This window comes from Phlebotomus argentipes, unplaced genomic scaffold (assembly GCF_947086385.1).
Source record: "Phlebotomus argentipes unplaced genomic scaffold, Phlebotomus argentipes genome assembly scaffold_18, whole genome shotgun sequence".
Taxonomy (NCBI): domain Eukaryota; kingdom Metazoa; phylum Arthropoda; class Insecta; order Diptera; family Psychodidae; genus Phlebotomus; species Phlebotomus argentipes.
Window position 1 is genome coordinate 8,796,440 of NW_026776177.1, and position 17,990 is coordinate 8,814,429.

The 17,990-nt window shown below is 47.4% G+C and overlaps 7 protein-coding genes across 7 annotated transcripts; 4 read left to right on the forward strand and 3 right to left on the reverse strand.

The window, feature by feature from the left end:
• Window positions 1–371: 371 nt before the first annotated feature.
• Window positions 372–6,126, forward strand: LOC132260244 (pH-sensitive chloride channel 2). Its single transcript, XM_059758241.1, has 6 exons — window positions 372–1,167; window positions 4,251–4,334; window positions 4,441–4,871; window positions 4,933–5,091; window positions 5,148–5,647; window positions 5,710–6,126. The coding sequence occupies exons 1-6, from the start codon at window positions 860–862 to the stop codon at window positions 5,986–5,988; spliced, it is 1,761 nt and encodes a 586-aa protein (XP_059614224.1). The 5' UTR covers window positions 372–859; the 3' UTR covers window positions 5,989–6,126.
• Window positions 6,127–6,560: 434 nt separating this feature from the next.
• Window positions 6,561–10,023, forward strand: LOC132260786 (choline transporter-like 1). Its single transcript, XM_059759128.1, has 5 exons — window positions 6,561–6,750; window positions 6,834–7,377; window positions 7,875–8,396; window positions 8,453–9,117; window positions 9,184–10,023. Exons 1-5 carry the CDS (start codon window positions 6,643–6,645, stop codon window positions 9,376–9,378), a joined length of 2,034 nt encoding a protein of 677 aa, XP_059615111.1. The 5' UTR covers window positions 6,561–6,642; the 3' UTR covers window positions 9,379–10,023.
• A 23-nt stretch (window positions 10,024–10,046) lies between these two features.
• On the reverse strand, window positions 10,047–11,604 carry LOC132260792 (uncharacterized). The gene is made up of 2 exons (XM_059759135.1): window positions 11,339–11,604; window positions 10,047–11,260 (listed from the first exon to the last, which is right to left on the reverse strand). The coding sequence occupies exon 2, from the start codon at window positions 11,231–11,233 to the stop codon at window positions 10,490–10,492; it is 744 nt and encodes a 247-aa protein (XP_059615118.1). The 5' UTR covers window positions 11,234–11,260; window positions 11,339–11,604; the 3' UTR covers window positions 10,047–10,489.
• Window positions 11,605–11,614: 10 nt separating this feature from the next.
• Window positions 11,615–12,801, reverse strand: LOC132260790 (ribosome biogenesis protein BRX1 homolog). Its single transcript, XM_059759133.1, has one exon. It carries the CDS (start codon window positions 12,685–12,687, stop codon window positions 11,674–11,676), a length of 1,014 nt encoding a protein of 337 aa, XP_059615116.1. The 5' UTR covers window positions 12,688–12,801; the 3' UTR covers window positions 11,615–11,673.
• Window positions 12,802–13,008: 207 nt separating this feature from the next.
• Window positions 13,009–14,219, forward strand: LOC132260791 (prohibitin-2). The gene is made up of 2 exons (XM_059759134.1): window positions 13,009–13,129; window positions 13,195–14,219. Exon 2 carries the CDS (start codon window positions 13,223–13,225, stop codon window positions 14,120–14,122), a length of 900 nt encoding a protein of 299 aa, XP_059615117.1. The 5' UTR covers window positions 13,009–13,129; window positions 13,195–13,222; the 3' UTR covers window positions 14,123–14,219.
• A 62-nt stretch (window positions 14,220–14,281) lies between these two features.
• On the forward strand, window positions 14,282–15,485 carry LOC132260793 (zinc finger matrin-type protein 2). Its single transcript, XM_059759136.1, has 2 exons — window positions 14,282–14,551; window positions 14,612–15,485. The coding sequence occupies exons 1-2, from the start codon at window positions 14,416–14,418 to the stop codon at window positions 15,094–15,096; spliced, it is 621 nt and encodes a 206-aa protein (XP_059615119.1). The 5' UTR covers window positions 14,282–14,415; the 3' UTR covers window positions 15,097–15,485.
• A 110-nt stretch (window positions 15,486–15,595) lies between these two features.
• Window positions 15,596–17,930, reverse strand: LOC132260788 (phosphatidylserine lipase ABHD16A). The gene is made up of 7 exons (XM_059759131.1): window positions 17,769–17,930; window positions 17,613–17,666; window positions 16,728–17,447; window positions 16,502–16,666; window positions 16,261–16,442; window positions 16,052–16,191; window positions 15,596–15,988 (listed from the first exon to the last, which is right to left on the reverse strand). The coding sequence occupies exons 1-7, from the start codon at window positions 17,832–17,834 to the stop codon at window positions 15,750–15,752; spliced, it is 1,566 nt and encodes a 521-aa protein (XP_059615114.1). The 5' UTR covers window positions 17,835–17,930; the 3' UTR covers window positions 15,596–15,749.
• Window positions 17,931–17,990: the final 60 nt, after the last annotated feature.

The following is a 17,990-nucleotide window of genomic DNA, read 5'->3' on the forward strand; positions in this document are numbered from 1 at the left end:
GTGTCTTATCGAACTTTATTTGTCAGAAGACTCACGACATTTCTTTCTGAGAACAGTGTAAATAAACACAAAGAGTGAAAAAGACATAAAATTCACCTGAAATTGCCAATCACTTCATATAAGTGAATAAAAATATCGATTTATTGTGCATCACACTCAATTTTCCAATTCTTTCCGGAGTGACTTCACTTGGAGTGAACATGTGAGTGCGTTTTTTTGTCACCATCGCCAATAATAAGTTCTTTTTTCGCTGAATTCTATCGTCAGGTTGCTATGAGGTCACAAAGAGATCAACATTGGTAACTATTTTAAGACAAAATTTAATTAAATATTGCCCTAGCCTGGCTCAGGAGACGCCGTGTTATCATCCTCCATCTCGTCTGCTAATTGCTTCTTCGTGCTATTTACTCAATTGGCCGAGGAAAAGCACGGATACAAAGGTAATGAGAATTTTATCATTTTTTCATTATACTGAAATTAGTAATAAATTTAAATTTATTTTCGAGTGGCTGTTTGTCTTTTGGCACGAATCGCAAATATGTGTGCTTATCAGCAAACTTTCTTTGGCGACAGTGGCTGGATCAATATTGGTAGGCGCGCAACACTTATACACACAGAGCGCCTTCGCTGGCGCGTTCTAAAGGTGGGCTTTTCGCGCGATCTCCGCGACGACTGAGGAGGTGAGAAATGGCCTAAAGTGGTGGGATCGCGCGGTGTGTTGGGAAAATCGCACGAGATCTGCAGTCAATATGTTGTGAGTCGCCCGCCGGATCGTTCTTAGTTGTCCGTGTGCCTCCGCCGTGGCGAGATCAAGCGCGCGCATCCAGTGAAGCTGTGAAGGACTTTTTCGCGCGAGAGAATGGAAAGAATCATCCTTGTGTTGCTCCTCGCGATCGGACTGTGTGTGATATTGTGTAACTCCAGTGAGATTGACGTGAATCTGCTGCACGAGATCAGTGAGCGCAATGCCACGGCCGCGGAGATCATCAACAGCAGCCTGTCGGAGTTGGTGGAGGAGTTCAGATCCACAACCGCCGCTCCGCCGTCCACCACCACCACGCCGGCCGTCAACGAGCAGGAGCTGCTCATCCCGCCGGCCACCGTGAACGCCAACATCGCCCAGATGCACCACACGGCGCCCCGCAAAAGAGGCCCCATCGTGATAAGGTGAGGCAGTGGATAGAGTTAATTGATTGACTTCCTTTCTCTGAGGAGTGCTAGACTGAAAAACAGCCAGTAATTGATTGCTTCTCGACCAGGGAAACATTTCCACTGAATAATATTCTTTAGTTGAAAATCTTAAGCAATTATGATGGCATTGATTTGCTTGATTTTCTTTTAATCTATACGATTATTAATTGCATTGTTACAGAAAGCTTTTCGCACTTTCACTATGCCAAAATTGATCAAAATATATAAATTTCATAATTCCTTTTCACGATTATGTTCTCTCTAGTGCTCAGATGTGTGATTGTGGTTTTTTGTGCAATCTCAGGTCTTTTCGTCCAGCTCTAATTCATTTAAGATGCGTGTAAGAGAAGACAAACATGGATATGATACAATTTAATATGTTGATACATAAATATTGTGGATTTGTAGTCAAAACAACAAGTTTCATTGGGTGGTTAAATATAGATGGACTATCAAAATTGATTCTGGAGATAATCAAGCAAGTCTTGCTAATTTTCCGCATAACTTCGGATCACAACCTGCTTTATTTGAATTCCCTGCGACGGAGGCGGTTTTTCCCATCTCTTGTCGCACTACTTTTCAGATGGATGCAAATCCACAATGAATCAGACCACAGAGAATGCTCTTGCCATGTGTTTTCCACCTGGTAATGGGTATTTTTCCGTTCATATCAATTAATTGACAATTTTTCTATGCAAATCGCACTGCATGCCGATCTGCATTGCACAACGATCGATCGGCAGCGAATTTACATACACAAGTGAACTTCCTCGCAACCAGAATTCCACCCACTTTCACAAACTCTCACTCTCGATAAGGAGGCTAATTAGAATTCCAGTGTTTAGGCCGAATTGCAAACGTTTTGAGGACGCCACAAATACGCGAATGCGTGTCAAGATAAATGTGGCGCAGAGTGTGAGAGTGATCGCAGTTGGAAAAAAGGTCATTCTCATCTTTGACGGCGGAAAATTGATGGGGGAAAATTTATTCCCAATGCACGATCACCCCAATCATGGGCTGCGCTTCCCGTGCGAAATGCTGGTATTGAAATTGCTGTGTGATCTCCAGGAGGACGCTTATCAGTCCCGCGATTGCCGCATACAAATGAGAGTCGCGCGCGCAGTAATTAGCAAAATTGGACCTGAAATTGTGTCTCAATGCACTGCACAAAATGCATTATTCACCGAGGATCCGCCAAGAGGTTGGCGCGGGCTGAGATGCGGTGTGTTATAAAAAGCACAATATTATTTATCGTGCGCAATGCTGAACGACTCTGACATTGATATTGGTTGAGGTGGTATTTTTTCATCTACTCAATCTTTTTTTTCCTTTTTACACACAATTTACCTCACTTTTGTGGCCGATCGCGAGACGGTTTTCACATGGGCTTCACCCAAGACAGGAATCTGAAAAACGGTGTGTGCGAAAAATGCCAATTTCCACACTTGCGCGATCGAGTGTAATTTTCAAAATGCCACCAGAGCACCGTCCTCAAGATCAACTAATTTCTTTCACTTTTTGCCCGCATGTCAACCATGTGTGCGCGGCTCGGTATTGATCATGCCCGCGGTCACATGATCACGCCAATTGATCGGCGTATCCGGAAGGAATTAAGACCCAATGCGAGTGTCTGCGTCTATTGCAGACGCGATGGGAGCACATTTTCCCATTTTAATTTCCTCACCATTGCCAATTGCGCTGGCAGATTTGCTGCTCAGCTGGAGCTTCCAGGCACGTGTCCAGGTGATGAAATACCAGAAATTCAATTTATTCCCCGAACCAGTTATCTTAAACACTAAATTGTTGGTAAGCAAACACAAGAGATACAAAAGGGTAAAAAATAAAAATTGCGCACTCGAGATGAGGCTGTTTTTCTTGTCTTTGCGCGAAGAGCCGGCTAAGTAAATATTGGATGGAAATGGAGGAGAAAAAATCCGATCAAATTTAATTTTCACGCAACCATAAAAACGGCGCATGTATTGTTGAACCGAGAAGAAAATGTAGTTTCACAGTCAGGAAATAAGAGGCATCAGAAGTGCTGCACAAAAGGTCTTTTGTTAATGAGTGCAATTAAAAGCTTATGCATTTATTAGCTTTTGCACAGCGCAAAAAGTCTTATCATAAACTTCAGTTATAGGCAAAGGAGTATTTTAAATAGTGGACGACAATTTGCTGTGTGAGAGAATAAACCGCTGGAAGAATAATCGTGGTTGAGAAATTTCTTGGGATTATAATTGCTCTATAGAATGTACCAAGAACTGTAATCAAAAGGATCCAAAATATAGCTTTATTTCATTCAATCAGAGCATCTCTATAAATTCAATAAGTTCCTTAACTTTCTGCTGAAAAGAAAGAAAGTTGAAAAGATTGGTTTAACAATCGATTTAACGCTTCTTAACTCGTTTATTTATGAAAAGTGCATAACTTAATATCTATGAGCAATGAAACTCTGGCATTTCAAAATCCAATTGTGGTCAAAAGAGTATTGGGAAGATTCTGAGTTCAATACGGAGTAATAAAGTTGTGAATAAGAACACATTTTCGATTCAGAATAAATAAATGGAACTTTTGTCATGCAATTTAATAAATTCACTTTCAATAGCGTCGTCCAAAACCATCACGTCGCACGACAATAAATTGTGGCAAAACTTGACTTCTTTTAATTCTGCACCGCGATCACGTCTTCTCATTAATCGTGGGCCCTTTAATTCGTGGATAATTTCAAGTGACCCCTAAATTCCTCACATTCTGCAGAGAGCAACAATTCCCACATTTCTGCAAACACTCCCTGAAGATCGCTCTTGAGGCGCATATTTGAGGCAATATTGATTCAAAACACTTCCAAGATCACAATTCGCGAAAATAAAAGTGTAAATTCACTCCGGCGTCTTTGGGCGCGGAAAAGATGTTGTCTTGAGTTGTTGATCTTCACCAAGAGCCGAAAAACAGGCCAGTGAGAGTGAAAATGACCTCTGGCCGTGCTGTTGACCCAGAAGTCGTGCTGTAATGCGCGATGTAAATTGCCAAAAAGTCTCATCTGATGTGTGGAATATTTTCAGCTCAGAGCCTGACTGTCCTTCCCTGGAGAATGCGGATGAACTCTCGCAGACGCAACTGCTCAAGACACTGACCCACGGTTGCCGGTGAGTTTTGGCGCGAGAGAGTGATGTAATGCGGCCCAGGAAGCGCATTTCAGCTGACTAATCCTCAAGATCGCACCAAATCACGTGCTTCTCTTGATCTTTTCAGCTACGATCGCCTCGAGAGGCCCATTCACTATGGCGAAAACAATACGCGTCTGCCCGTGGACGTCTTCGCTCGCGCCTACATCTACTTCATCCAGAACCTCGAGGCGCACGATCTGCAGTTCAAGATCCACGTCCTGCTTCAAATGCGCTACGTGGATCCCCGCCTGGTGTTCCGGGAAGTGGCGCCGAATCGTCACGAATCCATCATGGGTGAGGCTTCACTGAGGCAATCTCTGTGGGTGCCGCACGTCTTCCTGGCCAACGAGCGCTCCTCCAGCATCCTAGGAACCAACGAGAAGGACATCTTGACCTCCATCTCGCCGGACGGAACGGTGATTGTCTCGACGAGAATCCAGGCGCAGCTCTATTGCTGGATGAATCTGCAGAAGTTCCCCTTCGACGAGCAACATTGCCAAATGATCCTCGAGAGTTGTACGTGAAATTGAACCACATTCCAAAGTGTTTGTTTGCCAAATGTCTCATTTTTTGCTAGGGATGTACAACACCTCGGAACTGGTTCTGCACTGGGAACAGAAATCCCCAGTGACTCTGGCACCTGAACTCCATCTCACCGAGTACGTGTTGCTGAACATGTGGACAAACGAAACGATGATCAACGCTGACTTGAGTGATTTGCGGCACGGAGCCTTTGGTGAGTTAATCCACAAAGCCAAACACCGCTCCTCTAACGATGATTCCTTCCGACAGCCGGCAACTACAGCTCCCTGACCTTCACGATACACTTGGCGCGCGAGATGGGCTTCTACCTGATGGACTACTTCATCCCCTCGATGATGATCGTGGCGATCTCGTGGGTGTCGTTCTGGCTGCAGGCCGATCAGTCGCCGCCGCGCATTATGCTAGGTACCAGCACCATGCTCACCTTCATCACGCTAGCGTCCGCCCAGGGCAAGACACTGCCCAAGGTGAGCTACATCAAAGCGTCCGAGGTGTGGTTCCTGGCGTGCACGGGTTTCATCTTCGGTTCCCTCGTGGAGTTCGCCTTTGTGAACACGATCTGGCGCAGGAAAAGGAACGTGGAGCTGAAGAAGGTCAATAGCAAGTACATTCTCAAGTCCACGCTCACGCCGCGTCCGCAGCGCAAGGAGATTGGTGGGAACCTACAGAAGTCGCACTCCTGCTCCAGCCTGGACGCGCAGAGCATCACAACTGCCGCCCCGTCGTACAACAATTATCTCACGGTGCATGTAAGTAGCCTCAACTCCCACGAAAGCTGGCAAGTGCTCAGATTCTTTCTGCCTCTTTTCAGAGCTTCTCCAACAACAAGATCAATTTGCCCATCATCACCACGCAGAGCTGCGATGATCTCACTCAGGACAACGGCACGGTGATCAATGTGGAGCCGGACTCCTCGTCGACTCTCCAGGGCAACAGTGCTATGCCGTCGCCGCAGCCCCAGAACACCGGCTGGACCACGATGACGCCCCAGGAGATCGCCATGTGGATCGACAGGCGATCGCGCTTCCTCTTCCCCTGTGCATTTCTCGTCTTCAATATCTTCTATTGGAGCTTCGTGTACTGCCTCTGAGCATGTCTTCGCATCTATAGACTTTATTATCTCATAAACTTTGTAACAAAGATTCCTTAGTCATATCTCTTACCTTTGTATTCGCCTATTTATATTGCAAATCCAAATGTTAAATAAAACTATTGCCTAAGAATCTCACTCATCTGTTTATCTCTATAATCTTGATTGCTTTACGGCACCGTTCTGACTCATTTTTTCGTTTCTCTCGCTCATGGTAATCCTGGGATTAAGACACATTTCATAATTACAAAACAAATCAAATTTCTCGAAAATTAATTATGGCTCTTTCAAGCTTTCAACGGTCAGTTTCTTTCGAAAAGAATTTGCAAAGACTCTGAAAAATAGCGGATTATTATGAAGTGATATGTACTTTATTTGTTTATATCAAATGGTGTTTAATTACGACGCTCATAAAAAACATTAATGTTCCCAGCTCGCAGTTAATTTTTGAAAAGCAGTTCTTATCCCAGTCGCCAGAGAGCTCTGGCGCTGCGGCGTCGCGTCAAATCTTCGGCAAAGAGTCGACCATTCGCGACCCGGTCGCACATAAACAACGTTCTAAGCTCAAACAAAGTGAATTTTAGGCGTGAAAAAGTCGCAAAAAGCGCCCCTTTCCAGCTCTAAGTGGTGTGCAAAAGTGTTGTGGGTGCGAAGATGGGTTGCTTCTCGAGTAAATCGAGCCCTGGGCACGAGCCCACGGCGGACCGCGGCTGCACTGATGTCTGCTGGCTGTGCATCTACGTCTTCTTCTGGATTCTCATGGTGAGCCACTCCTTTCCGGTGCGGTCGTTAATTGCGGAGAATGCGAATAATTAGCACGGAATTTGCGATTGCGTCACTTGCAGATCATCGTTGCGGTGTTCTCCTTCGTCTACGGCAATCCCATCCGCCTCATCAATGGCTACGACTCCTTTGGGAACACCTGTGGCGTGCGGAACAACGAGAAGTTCAGCGAGATTCCACTGTCGGGCATGAACACGGCCGACAAGCCGTACGTCTTCTTCCTGGACATGCGAGAGCTGCGCCAGACGCTCAAGATATGCGTGAACAAGTGTCCGGCGCGCGAAATCGGCTCCAAGAACGATCTCTGGGAAGAGCACCAGCGGCGCGGCAACAGTCTGTGCCGCTACGACTTCAACATGTCCCTGCTGCTACAGCCGGAACCACGCGAGGCGCAGTACAACCACCTTCTGGGTCCCTGTCCGCCGCTACCCGTCTTCGAGACCACGCCCGTACTGCATCGCTGCGTGCCCACGGGCAAGAATGCGCCCGGGAAGCAAGTGCGCGACGCCTACGACCTGCTCAATTCCTGGGGCACCGCGCAGCAGCTGCTCAGCGACCTCTACACCACCTGGCCACTCATCGTGATGATCTGCATCCTGGCGCTGGGTGAGTCGCGCATTCCTTCACGCATTGACTCACTTTTGGGGCAATTTCCTCCCACGCCCAGAACATTCTTCCATCGCGTGCGGGAAAAACCGCGCGCATTCTGTGCAAAAGTCGCGTAGCCAGAGTGCTGAGAAGGATGTCTATTCCAGGGTGGGGTGAATGACTTGCAATTGATGAGCGGAAAGGCGTGTAATTTATTCATGGCTTTTCGGCGTTCATTACTCTGTTTATCGATTTGATATGCTTGAAATATTAAGGACACACAATCTCTTATCTCCGTTCACCATATTAATTACATTCGCAACACTTTAACATCAGCTTTTTTCTCATTTTATAGTCAGTTTTAATGTTATGAAATTGCTTTAAGGAATTACTAAATTTCAAATTTCATGGCGAATCTGATGAAAACCAGAGTTTAATGATAATCGTGGATAGAAACTATTTGTTTTCCCAGATCTTACACTAATTGCAGTACCTAAATATTTATTTCTCCGCAGTTCTATCCATCGTTATGGTTGCAATGTTGCACTGGCTCACGAAGATCGTCTCATGGATCATTTGCCTGTTTGTCGCGCTGTCCAGCATCGCGCTCACGGCCATTCTGTGGTGGACTTATTATAGCATCAAGCACAAGCACGAGGTGGAGACCAAGTATTCCCTCCTCGAGGAGCTACTGCGCAACGAAACTGCCATTTACTCCCTCGCCATCATCGCCACACTCGTCATGATCTTCCTCATCATGGTCATCTACTTCATGCGCACGCAACTGGGCGGATTGTCAGCGCTCTTTGAGGAGGCTGGCAAGTGCATGCTGTCATTGCCGGGACTCGCCGGGCCGCCTCTGCTGGCCTTCCTGGCACTCAGTATCTTCCTGGCCTTCTGGGTGCTCGTGGTGATTTGCCTGGCCACGGCGAACTACCCGGGAAAGAACTCTCTGCTGCCCTTTGCTCAACTCATTTCGCACAATGAGAGCGGCGTGGCGAGTGTGGAGAAGAACCATACATCTCCAGACTTCAAATGTGCGTGAATATAGTGGAAAATTGCGTGGAATGTCCAATAATTTCCTTATTTGCAGCTTTGAAGGTGGTCGAGTATTTGGACGCCGACTGGTTGAAGAGGATGCTTTGGCTGTATTTGATCGGACTGATTTGGACCAGTGAATTCATCTTCGCATGCCAGCAGCTCACGCTGGCCGGCGCTGTGGCGTTCTGGTATTTCGGCAAACACAAGGAGAGCCCCGTGTTGGTGGCCATGAGCAAGTTGGTGAAGTACCACATGGGATCAGTGGCGAAAGGTGCTTTCCTCATCACCATCTTCAAGATTCCGCGCCTCATCCTCACATATCTCTACGCGAAACTGAAGCGCGGTCAGGACGACGGATCTCAGTGCGCCGCGTGCTGCGTGAAGTGCTGCGTGTGCTGCTTCTGGGGCCTGGAGAAGTTTATCAGATACCTGAATCACAACGCTTACACCGTCATTGCCATTGAGAGGATCAACTTCTGTCCGGCAGCTGGAATCGCGTGGAATGCCATGATGTCCAATGCTCTTCAAGTGGCCACAATCAACGGAATCGGGGACTTTATACTCTTTCTAGGAAAACTCGCTGTGGCTGGAGTGTGCGCTCTGGTGGCAATTCTCATCCTGAAGGACAGTTCCGAAGTGAGTTTCTACGTAGCGCCGGTCATCTTTATCGCAGTATTTGCTTTCTTCATCGCCCATGTCGTGCTGTCGCTCTACGAGGTGAGTTTTTTTTTTTTACTGATTTGTGGCTCTGAAAAGGATATCTAATGCTCTTTTGGGATTCAGATCGTCGTGGACACGCTGTTTCTGTGCGTGTGTGAGGATCGCACCATCAACGGGCACAATGGGCGCTGGAAGGAGAGCAACCTGGCCAAGCTGTTGGGCGAGGAGCCTATCGAGCGCCAGGCGGTGGAAGAGCGAATGCAGGCCACGGAGATGACGCCCATCACCAAGGAGCCGTTCAGCTCACACAACGCCTAAGAGAGATTTCCATGTCGTGAATTCGGTGTATTTATCTGTCCAGCATTCCTCAGAGTATTCCCATCACGATTCCCCAATCATTTGTCATCATCATTGAATATTTAACCTAGGTTTATTTAAGCATTTTTAGTCCAACGATGTTGTAAAGCAACAGTTTTGCTCCTTCGAATACAGTTTGTATGCAAATACAAAAAAAGAGACTTGCAGAGTGAAATAGAGACAATTGAGCTTCCAGAGTGACTAATATAAAATCGGGGTTTGCACAAAGAGGCATTAAATGCAACGAAACGCAGAAATACTCAAGCATAAAAATACAGAAGTAAGACAGTAAATCCAGTAAAATGCTTCCAGTTATAATAGAGTTTAACTCCCCAGACCTTTAAGTAAGTAACGCAGCAACAAATGAACCTGAATGCAAACCCTGAATCTATCAATCTAAGGACTTGCAATAGATCACTTCAACGACCACCATATTGGCTGAAATACTTAACAAATGAAAATCAAAAGGTTTTGAACAATACTTACAAATGTTGCACACTTTAATAATGTTACATTTTTACTCAATGTTGAGACAAAGACGAGAAATATTTGTAACCTTTTTGTCTTTCAATGTACACATTTTAATAAAGTCATATTATACAAGGAGAGGAAGTCTTTTCTAAAGGTAGTATTTTGTTTGGCTCTTGAGGGTTGCTTTTGTGCAAATAGTCGCGTGAAACCAGTTTGATATGATTTATTGTGCATGAAATATTAAATGTTGGAGACCAAATGTGTTAAGGAGTTTTTCGATTTTCCTATTCTATTTCTTATATATTTCTATGCTAATTCAATTTATTGAATAATGAATATGTGTAATTGAATGCCTGTAGAGTCAGTTAATTTAATGCCATCAGTCGCTTGATTGCACGAAACATGTTTCCTATTACAAAGAGGCATCCAACCAAGCAAAAGCAAAGCACAATCCTTTCTTTCATTGCAGTTATCTTTTATATATTTCATTCATCATCCTCTGTATACAGTGTGGGGAAAAAGTTTAGATTTCTGTTTCACTTTTTATGTATTTCAGCTTGATAAGAATAATGCTGCAAAAGTGCGGAGATAAGCAGAATTCTCAGAAGTGAAGAACGATTTCGTGCTCAAAATATCCACTGGAATCATATTTGTATCTTCGCGATAAGTGAATTTCCTCAATGTTAAACTGCCCGAAGTTGTAATCTCTGTACTTGGACATTACGGGACCGGGGTTGAAAGAGTAATCAATTTTCTCGCGATTCTCATCCGTCAATAGTCTTTCCTGGATCACTACAATCCGATTAGCCAGCGGAATGCCAGTAATTATGTGAATTCCTGCTCGCCTGAAAGCCTTGCGCAAGTGATCTGTGATGTCACAAATCGCCTGTGAAGTAAAGTTTGCATACAAGGAAGTCGTGCGCATGTAATTCTTCGGATCTTGCAATCCTCTCATGACGATGTGCTTATACTGCGATTTCTTCTCCATAATCTTCCTTACTGCATTCTTCTCATTGATAAGAACCTTCTTAGCCAAATCAATTGCCTCTTGATCAGGTAGATACAAATTTATAATCGTCCTATGCAACTTCTTTGTCTTCTGAATTATGTTCTCGTTCACATTGTATCGAGATTGATTCTTGATCAAATCCTCGCGAAAGGCGTCGAAGGACTTCTCGAAGACTTCATCCTTGAATGGGATCGAGATGAAATGCGTACATGGCACATTCTTTCCCAGGCTTAAGTTACCGATGCCCTGAACAGTCCCATAATTATTTGGCTTTCGATTACGAGATCCTGAAGTTTCGGGGATTCCCCGATTTCTTGGAATAAATCTCTCACTCATCGCGGCCTTATCGCTTCACAGACTTAACTGCAACAGAGAAAAAGACACGAAAATTGTGAAATTGATAAAGTATTGATGAATCATATGCACTTTATTGCGACTAACCTTGTGGAAAAGAAATATTTTCTACAAAATTCACCAATTGTCTTCGACTTCTCCGCTTTAATTATAGAAACGTACTAACCGAAATCACAACTTAGACTGTCGGATCGACATTGATACAATGCAAAACTTGAGGGGGAGTTTTGAAAGCCCTCGGGGAAAAAGATAAGAAGTTACGTTTCTAGTTTCATGCAACTTAAATTAAACCCAAAGGAAACATGGAAATCTAGGCTAAAGAGGGGAATCCCCTGCAAATGAGCAAACATTCAATGAAGAAGATCAAGTCAGAAATAAAATCCTTTTATTAACATAATAAATCTTGACCACTCCATCATCAGCTATTCCGAGTCTTCTGGCTCTGACGAATCCTCTGCCTCTTCCTCTTCGTCTTCCTCTTCTTCCTCTTCGTCGGAACTGTCGCTCGACTCCTCCTCTTGCTGAGCGATCTTCGTTGCCTTTTTCGCCGGATCCGCGCAGTAGATCTCGTTCGAAGGATCGGCCGGATACGTGGCGTCGGACCTCTTGGCTTCTCTGCTCAGCTTCTGCTCCATGCGGTTTTCGTATCTGTCGCCCGCGCTCTTCCGGATCATCTGTCGATACCTGGCCGGACTGACGTAGTCCGGATTCTCCCACAGCGCCTCTCCGCCGAACGATCCCTCGAAGATTTTCACGGGATTGAGCACGAAACGCGGTCCAATCTCCACCAGCGCTCCGTCCTCGGAGAGGATCTGAAAGTTCCTGAACCAAATCCTCTTGTCCAGCCACGTGAACGAGTACACGTGGTCGACGAAAGGCTGGCTCTTGGGATGGAAATTGGGCACCCCGAACACCTGCGACAGCAGCTCCCGCAGGAGCTTCAGGTGCGGCAGTTGGCTGAACTGCGGATCGAAGGACAGCAGCGGACGCGATCCTCTTAGACAGTTGCCAGTCATCTTCAGCTCGCCCATCGTGTGGACGTTCTCCACGAAGAACTTCACCGTGGGGCCTTCGGACACATTGGCCACCCACATGTAGAGATCCATCTTGCGCCGGCCCTCGAACAGCACAGCCTTGTTGCAGTGCTTCATAGAGCACATCTCATTTACCACCGTCAGCGTCTTCGTGCGCTCCATTTTCGACTCCTCCCGGTGGTGAGGCATCAGCGTCTTGATATCCCGCATCAGGTGGCGATCCCGGTGGTTGATGCCACGCGATGCCATCACGAGAACGCGCTGCCGGTTGCTCCAGCGCTCCTTCTTGGCCTGAGGTTCATCGGATTTCCGAGTTTCCGGCAGCACAGTTACTTCCTCCACCTTCTCCTCAACCTCCACCACTTTGGGGCGTCTTCGCTTGCCTAATTTTTGTTTTCCCATGTCTCTTTGGGCTGCTGGTCAGGGAAACAACGGATCCACGTGAGCGCCGCGCTTTGTTTTGACTTTTCAACATAACCTGCGCGAGCGTATAAAGATTTGCAAACCTTTGTCGTTAGACATTTTCCTTGAGCTCACATAAAGTTCCACTATCGTTTATGCATTTTTCGTGATCTACATATCTAAAGTTGTGTAATTTTCATTTATCATGTTATTTACATTGTTTTCTGTTCTTTCGCAGTACAGGGAAAAACTACAGAATTTTTATAAAATCCACTTACAATTATTCAACAGACAATTCTACCGGTTGTCTAGCGATATTCACATCTACAGAGACTTATTTATACGGCTTAGGGAAATTTCCTCTCTTCGTCAATCGGCCATTTATATTGTGTAATTTTCCGTGTTGAAGGCAAATTGTCTCCCAAAACGTGGTTTATTCCTGGTATTACTCTTTGAATCCTTGCCCAGAAGCCCAAGAAGCACCCTAACTCTGAAATTACGTTGCAGTTAACGCGTAAAGGAGCGCTAGAAAGGCATGTCGCAGAGCAAATTGCACGAGTTTGCCGGCAAGTTCGGAAAGGGTGGTCCTCCGGGAGCTTCCATAGCCCTGAAAGTGGCCGTCACACTGGGTGCCGCCGCTTACGGCGTGGCCCAGTCCATGTACACGGTGGAGGGCGGCCACCGAGCGATCATCTTCAGCCGTCTGGGCGGCGTGCAGAAGGAGATCTACTCCGAGGGGCTCCACTTCCGCATTCCCTGGTTCCAGTACCCCATCATCTATGATATCCGGTCACGGCCTCGCAAGATCTCCTCGCCCACAGGCTCCAAGGATCTGCAGATGGTGAACATCTCGCTGCGAGTGCTCTCGCGGCCCGACGCGCAGAGTCTACCCGTGATGTACCGGCAGCTTGGCCTGGACTACGACGAGAAGGTGCTGCCCTCGATCTGCAATGAGGTGCTGAAGAGCGTGGTGGCCAAGTTCAATGCCTCGCAGCTCATCACACAGCGCCAACAAGTTTCTCTTCTCATCCGGCGAGAGCTCGTAGAGCGCGCTCGGGACTTCAACATCATCCTGGACGATGTGTCGCTGACGGAGCTGAGCTTCGGCAAGGAATACACGGCGGCCGTGGAGGCCAAGCAGGTGGCCCAGCAGGAGGCGCAGCGAGCGGCGTTCTTCGTGGAGCGCGCCAAGATGGAGAAGCAGCAGAAGATCGTTCAGGCCGAGGGTGAAGCCGAGGCCGCAAAGATGTTGGGTCAGGCCGTGAGCCAGAATCCGGGTTATCTGAAGCTGCGCAAGATCCGCGCCGCACAGAGCATTGCGCGCACGATCGCCGGTGCCCAGAATAAGGTGTACCTCAGCGGAAACAGCCTGATGCTCAACATCCAGGACAATGCCTTCGACTCAATGGTTGATCGGGTGAAGGCGAAGAAGTAGCAATTAGCCAGCGATGCGTCTGCATTTAAGGAGGAAGATTCTGTTGTAGATCGCCATAGTCATGATAATCCAGCGTAAAATACAGTTTTTGAGGGAATTTCTAGGTCTTTTCATAGTCTGAGCAGGAAGGGTTAAAAATATCCCACGAGCGAAGCGAGGGAAATTTGTGACGTCGCCCTTGACGGGCTCCATTGTATTTTTGTTTTCCAATTGGCTCAGCGTAGAAAATAGTGTTTTTCTTTGCCAAAAGTGTCCAATTTGTAACGTTAGGTAGCTGCAAACCCTCAAGTACAATGTCGATGAGACCAGACGACCATCGCCGCAAGTGGGACCGCGCCGAGTACGAGAGACTCGCCCAGGACAGGCTGCGGAGCAAGAAAACAGAAGGGCGCAAGGGACACGATGACGAGGATGAGGAGGACGCTAAAGGTGGGCGATTTGGGAACCTCCTGGCGCTCTCGTGGGCTGAGATGTTGGCTTCTCTTGCAGAGTCTGCCAAGCGGGAGTTGCTGAAGCGGCGTGACTACAAGGTGGACTTGGAGGGGAAGCTGGGCAAGAGCGTGGTAATCAGCAAGAGCACGCCCTCGTCGCAGTCCGGCGGCTACTACTGCAACGTGTGCGACTGCGTGGTGAAGGACTCTATCAACTTCCTGGACCACATCAACGGGAAGAAGCACCAGCGCAATCTGGGCATGTCCATGAAGGTGGAGCGCAGCTCGCTGGACCAGGTGAAGGAGCGCTTCAAGGTGAACAAGAAGAAGATGGAGGAGAAGCAGAAGGACTACGAGCTGGAGAGCCGTCTCCGAGAGGCCAAAGAGGAGGAGGAGAAGCTGAAGGAGCACAAGCGCGAGCGCAGGAAAGAGCGAAAGCGGAAGGCCGAGGAGAGCGTCGATGATCTCGATGATCCTGCCACATCCGACATGGCTGCCATCATGGGCTTTGCTGGCTTCGGCGGCTCCAAGAAGAACCACTAAACAATAATAGATGTCAATTCCTGCCATTTACAAAACACCAACACTCAAGGTTATAATATACAATCTGGGGCGCGACGATGGCATTTTCTCGGCCCCGGAAGCTGCGCGATTTCATGGTGAAAAATGAATACAGGCAATGATACCGACCCTTTTCCAGCCACAAATTCATCTCCTTCCTCATTTGGACAAGGTGAAAACAATGCCACACGCTTGATAATCCTTTTAAAAATACCATTTATTGTGAATGAGAAAACCAAGAGTTAAGGAGAAAATCATTTTCCCACACTATTGTTCGCTCACGCGAGAGTGAGATTTGCATATACAAAAAGGACACCCTCAAGAGCACACACGCACTTGGCCTGTGAAGGGGACAATAGTGGGTATATTTTCATGAGAGACTCGCCTCTTTTTATCCGTATTCCGCGATCCTCCCTCACATTCTCCACACGCCAGAGGAGACAAAAATCTGCGTTTATATTTGAGAGTGTGTATTAAGCTGTTCCCGTGAACTGTGAATTTTAATGATATTGCGTACAAGGATAAATAATGGGCGTTTTATTCTATCCACCAATACTCATCCTCTCTCTCTGCTTAGAGCTAAAGAAGAATGGCGAGACAAGAAGACACACAAACACAGAAAATACCCCCCCGGCCTATGTGAAGACGAAGTCCGTCTCGTTGGGAATGTCCCAAGGCTGCTTGAAGAAGTCAATGGGCAGAGGAATGCAGTGACTAGACTTGAAATCCGCCAAGTGGTTTCGCACCAGATACTCAGCCATCACATTTCGCTGCTCCGCTGTGAAATTGGCGCCGATCTCCAGCGGATACTGGCGCCCAGACTCCGCCGTGTAAGTCATCAGCAGCGACAGGCACAGGCCGTCATCTGTGTCGGCTGAAAGGAAGAAAGACGTTCAGTCAGCTCAGCGCAGGACAAGAGAGAAGAAAGAACACTCACTCGGGCTCGTCTTGTCGAGCGGCTGCGACAGCATCTTGTGCACGAACTCCACTTGAGGATCCTTGAAAATGTTGGGAAATCTGTACTTCAGCAAGCTGATCAGCAGAAAATTTCCGCGATTCGTCTCCAGTTTCATGTCCCTGCAAAGGATATGAGAAAGACAAGCGTGAGCAGCTCATCCAGGTGCTTCTTACTCTCTTCATACTTACTCAGCGATCACCTCATCCTCTGTCCTCCTGATGAGACGAACGGGACCCTGAAATTGCTGCAGCATTTCCACATTGTTCAGGTTGACGTAGTTGCGAATGGCCATCCTCACGATGCTGGAGACGCTTTCTGGCATCCGCGGGAGCGCCAGTGGTAGGATGTCATCGAAAGTGGCATCGAGGATCTGCCGAGAAGCTCTCAGTCAACCAAAGAGGCACAATTTGAAGCTCTTTGCGAACTTACCACGCCCTTGACGTCTGGATAGCGGATGGCGTTGTAGATGCTGGAGTATCCACCGATGCTCCAGCCGAAGAGGAGAATGTTCTCAGGGGAGAATCCCAATTTGTGAATGGCGAATTTCATTACGGCGTCAATGGCGTTCTGGTCTTGCTCGGGAAAGGGTTGTCCCTGCACAAAATTCACTAGCATTAGAGGAGTTTGAGTGAGATTAGAGAGTTTGCAGACTCACGGTGCTTCCGCCAAAGCCCGGATGATTCCATCCCAGGGTGGAATAGTTCAGTTCCATCGGTGTGGCCATGATGCCAATCTCATAGAAGCCAGCATTGCCTTCTGAACAGATGACGAGAGTCTTGCCGTTTGAAGATTTGCCGCGATTGTCCACGAAGAACGTGTCAATTTCATTCTTATCCTTTGTCAACAGCTTGAAGCGATTCCCGCCGTCCTCGCGCAGCTTCGTCCTGCCTTGGATGAGCATTGGCTGGAAGTAGGTCTGCATGATCTTGATGGAGCCTGGATAGATCATCTTCAGTCCAAATGTGTGCACGGCAATGTAAGCCATCCACTCCATGGGAAGGCTTGTGAAGCTCCCCTTCACGGGCGCGTGCTTCTGGACGGCTCGTGGCTGCGGCTGCGCCCCTTCGCACTCCTCCACTGACCAATCCACTGGCCACTCCTTGAAGTCGAAGTCGAACTCCTGCAATTCCCTCCGTGCGGCTTCATTGCGACTGTTGCTCTTCACGGTGCTGAGAATCCGGGCGAATCGCACATAAGGCGGCGACTGGGATCTGCCGATGCCGCGGATGCACAGGGAAACGGCCACCAGAATGCCGATGCCTGTGGAGATCTTGGCCAGGGAGGAGATGGACTCGACGACAAAGTAGCCGCGACGGTAGAGGAAGGTGATAATGAGTGGTGAAGTGTAGTAACCAATGTTCCACATCATGCAGAGCTGGAAAAAAGAGTGAGTAGCCTCTCAAATCAATTTGCAGAGTCATTTGATTGCAAAAACTTTATGCAAACAAGAAGAAGAGAGTGAAAACTAATGGCCACTATTTAGTAGTCATCTTTGATGGGCGACAGGAAAGTGTGTCATCCGCAGTTTTGGGCAACTCACCGTCGTGATGATCTGATCGCCCCATTTCTCCAGTCCTGCAGGCTCATAGCGTTGCTGCAAAGGAGGAAACACAAGGAATAAACCTCAGGAAACTTTCTTTGTCAGTCATGAAGAGTCTTCCTCGACCTGGGAAAACACCCCCAAACAGCCACTCACCGTGGGCGTTCGTGTCTTATACTCCTTGTAGAGCTTCGGCAGGAGAACGTAGTTGAGGAAAGTCATTGCAAAGACGTATTTTTCCTTTTAGAAAACACTATTGTTGCATATTTTAGCCAGAGACACGAACTCGAGAAACTTGCGCAATGGCGTGGGTTGCCATGCGGGATGTTGTGGTTGTCAAAATATCCCTCCATCGGGCAATACGAATGGCGAGTGCGC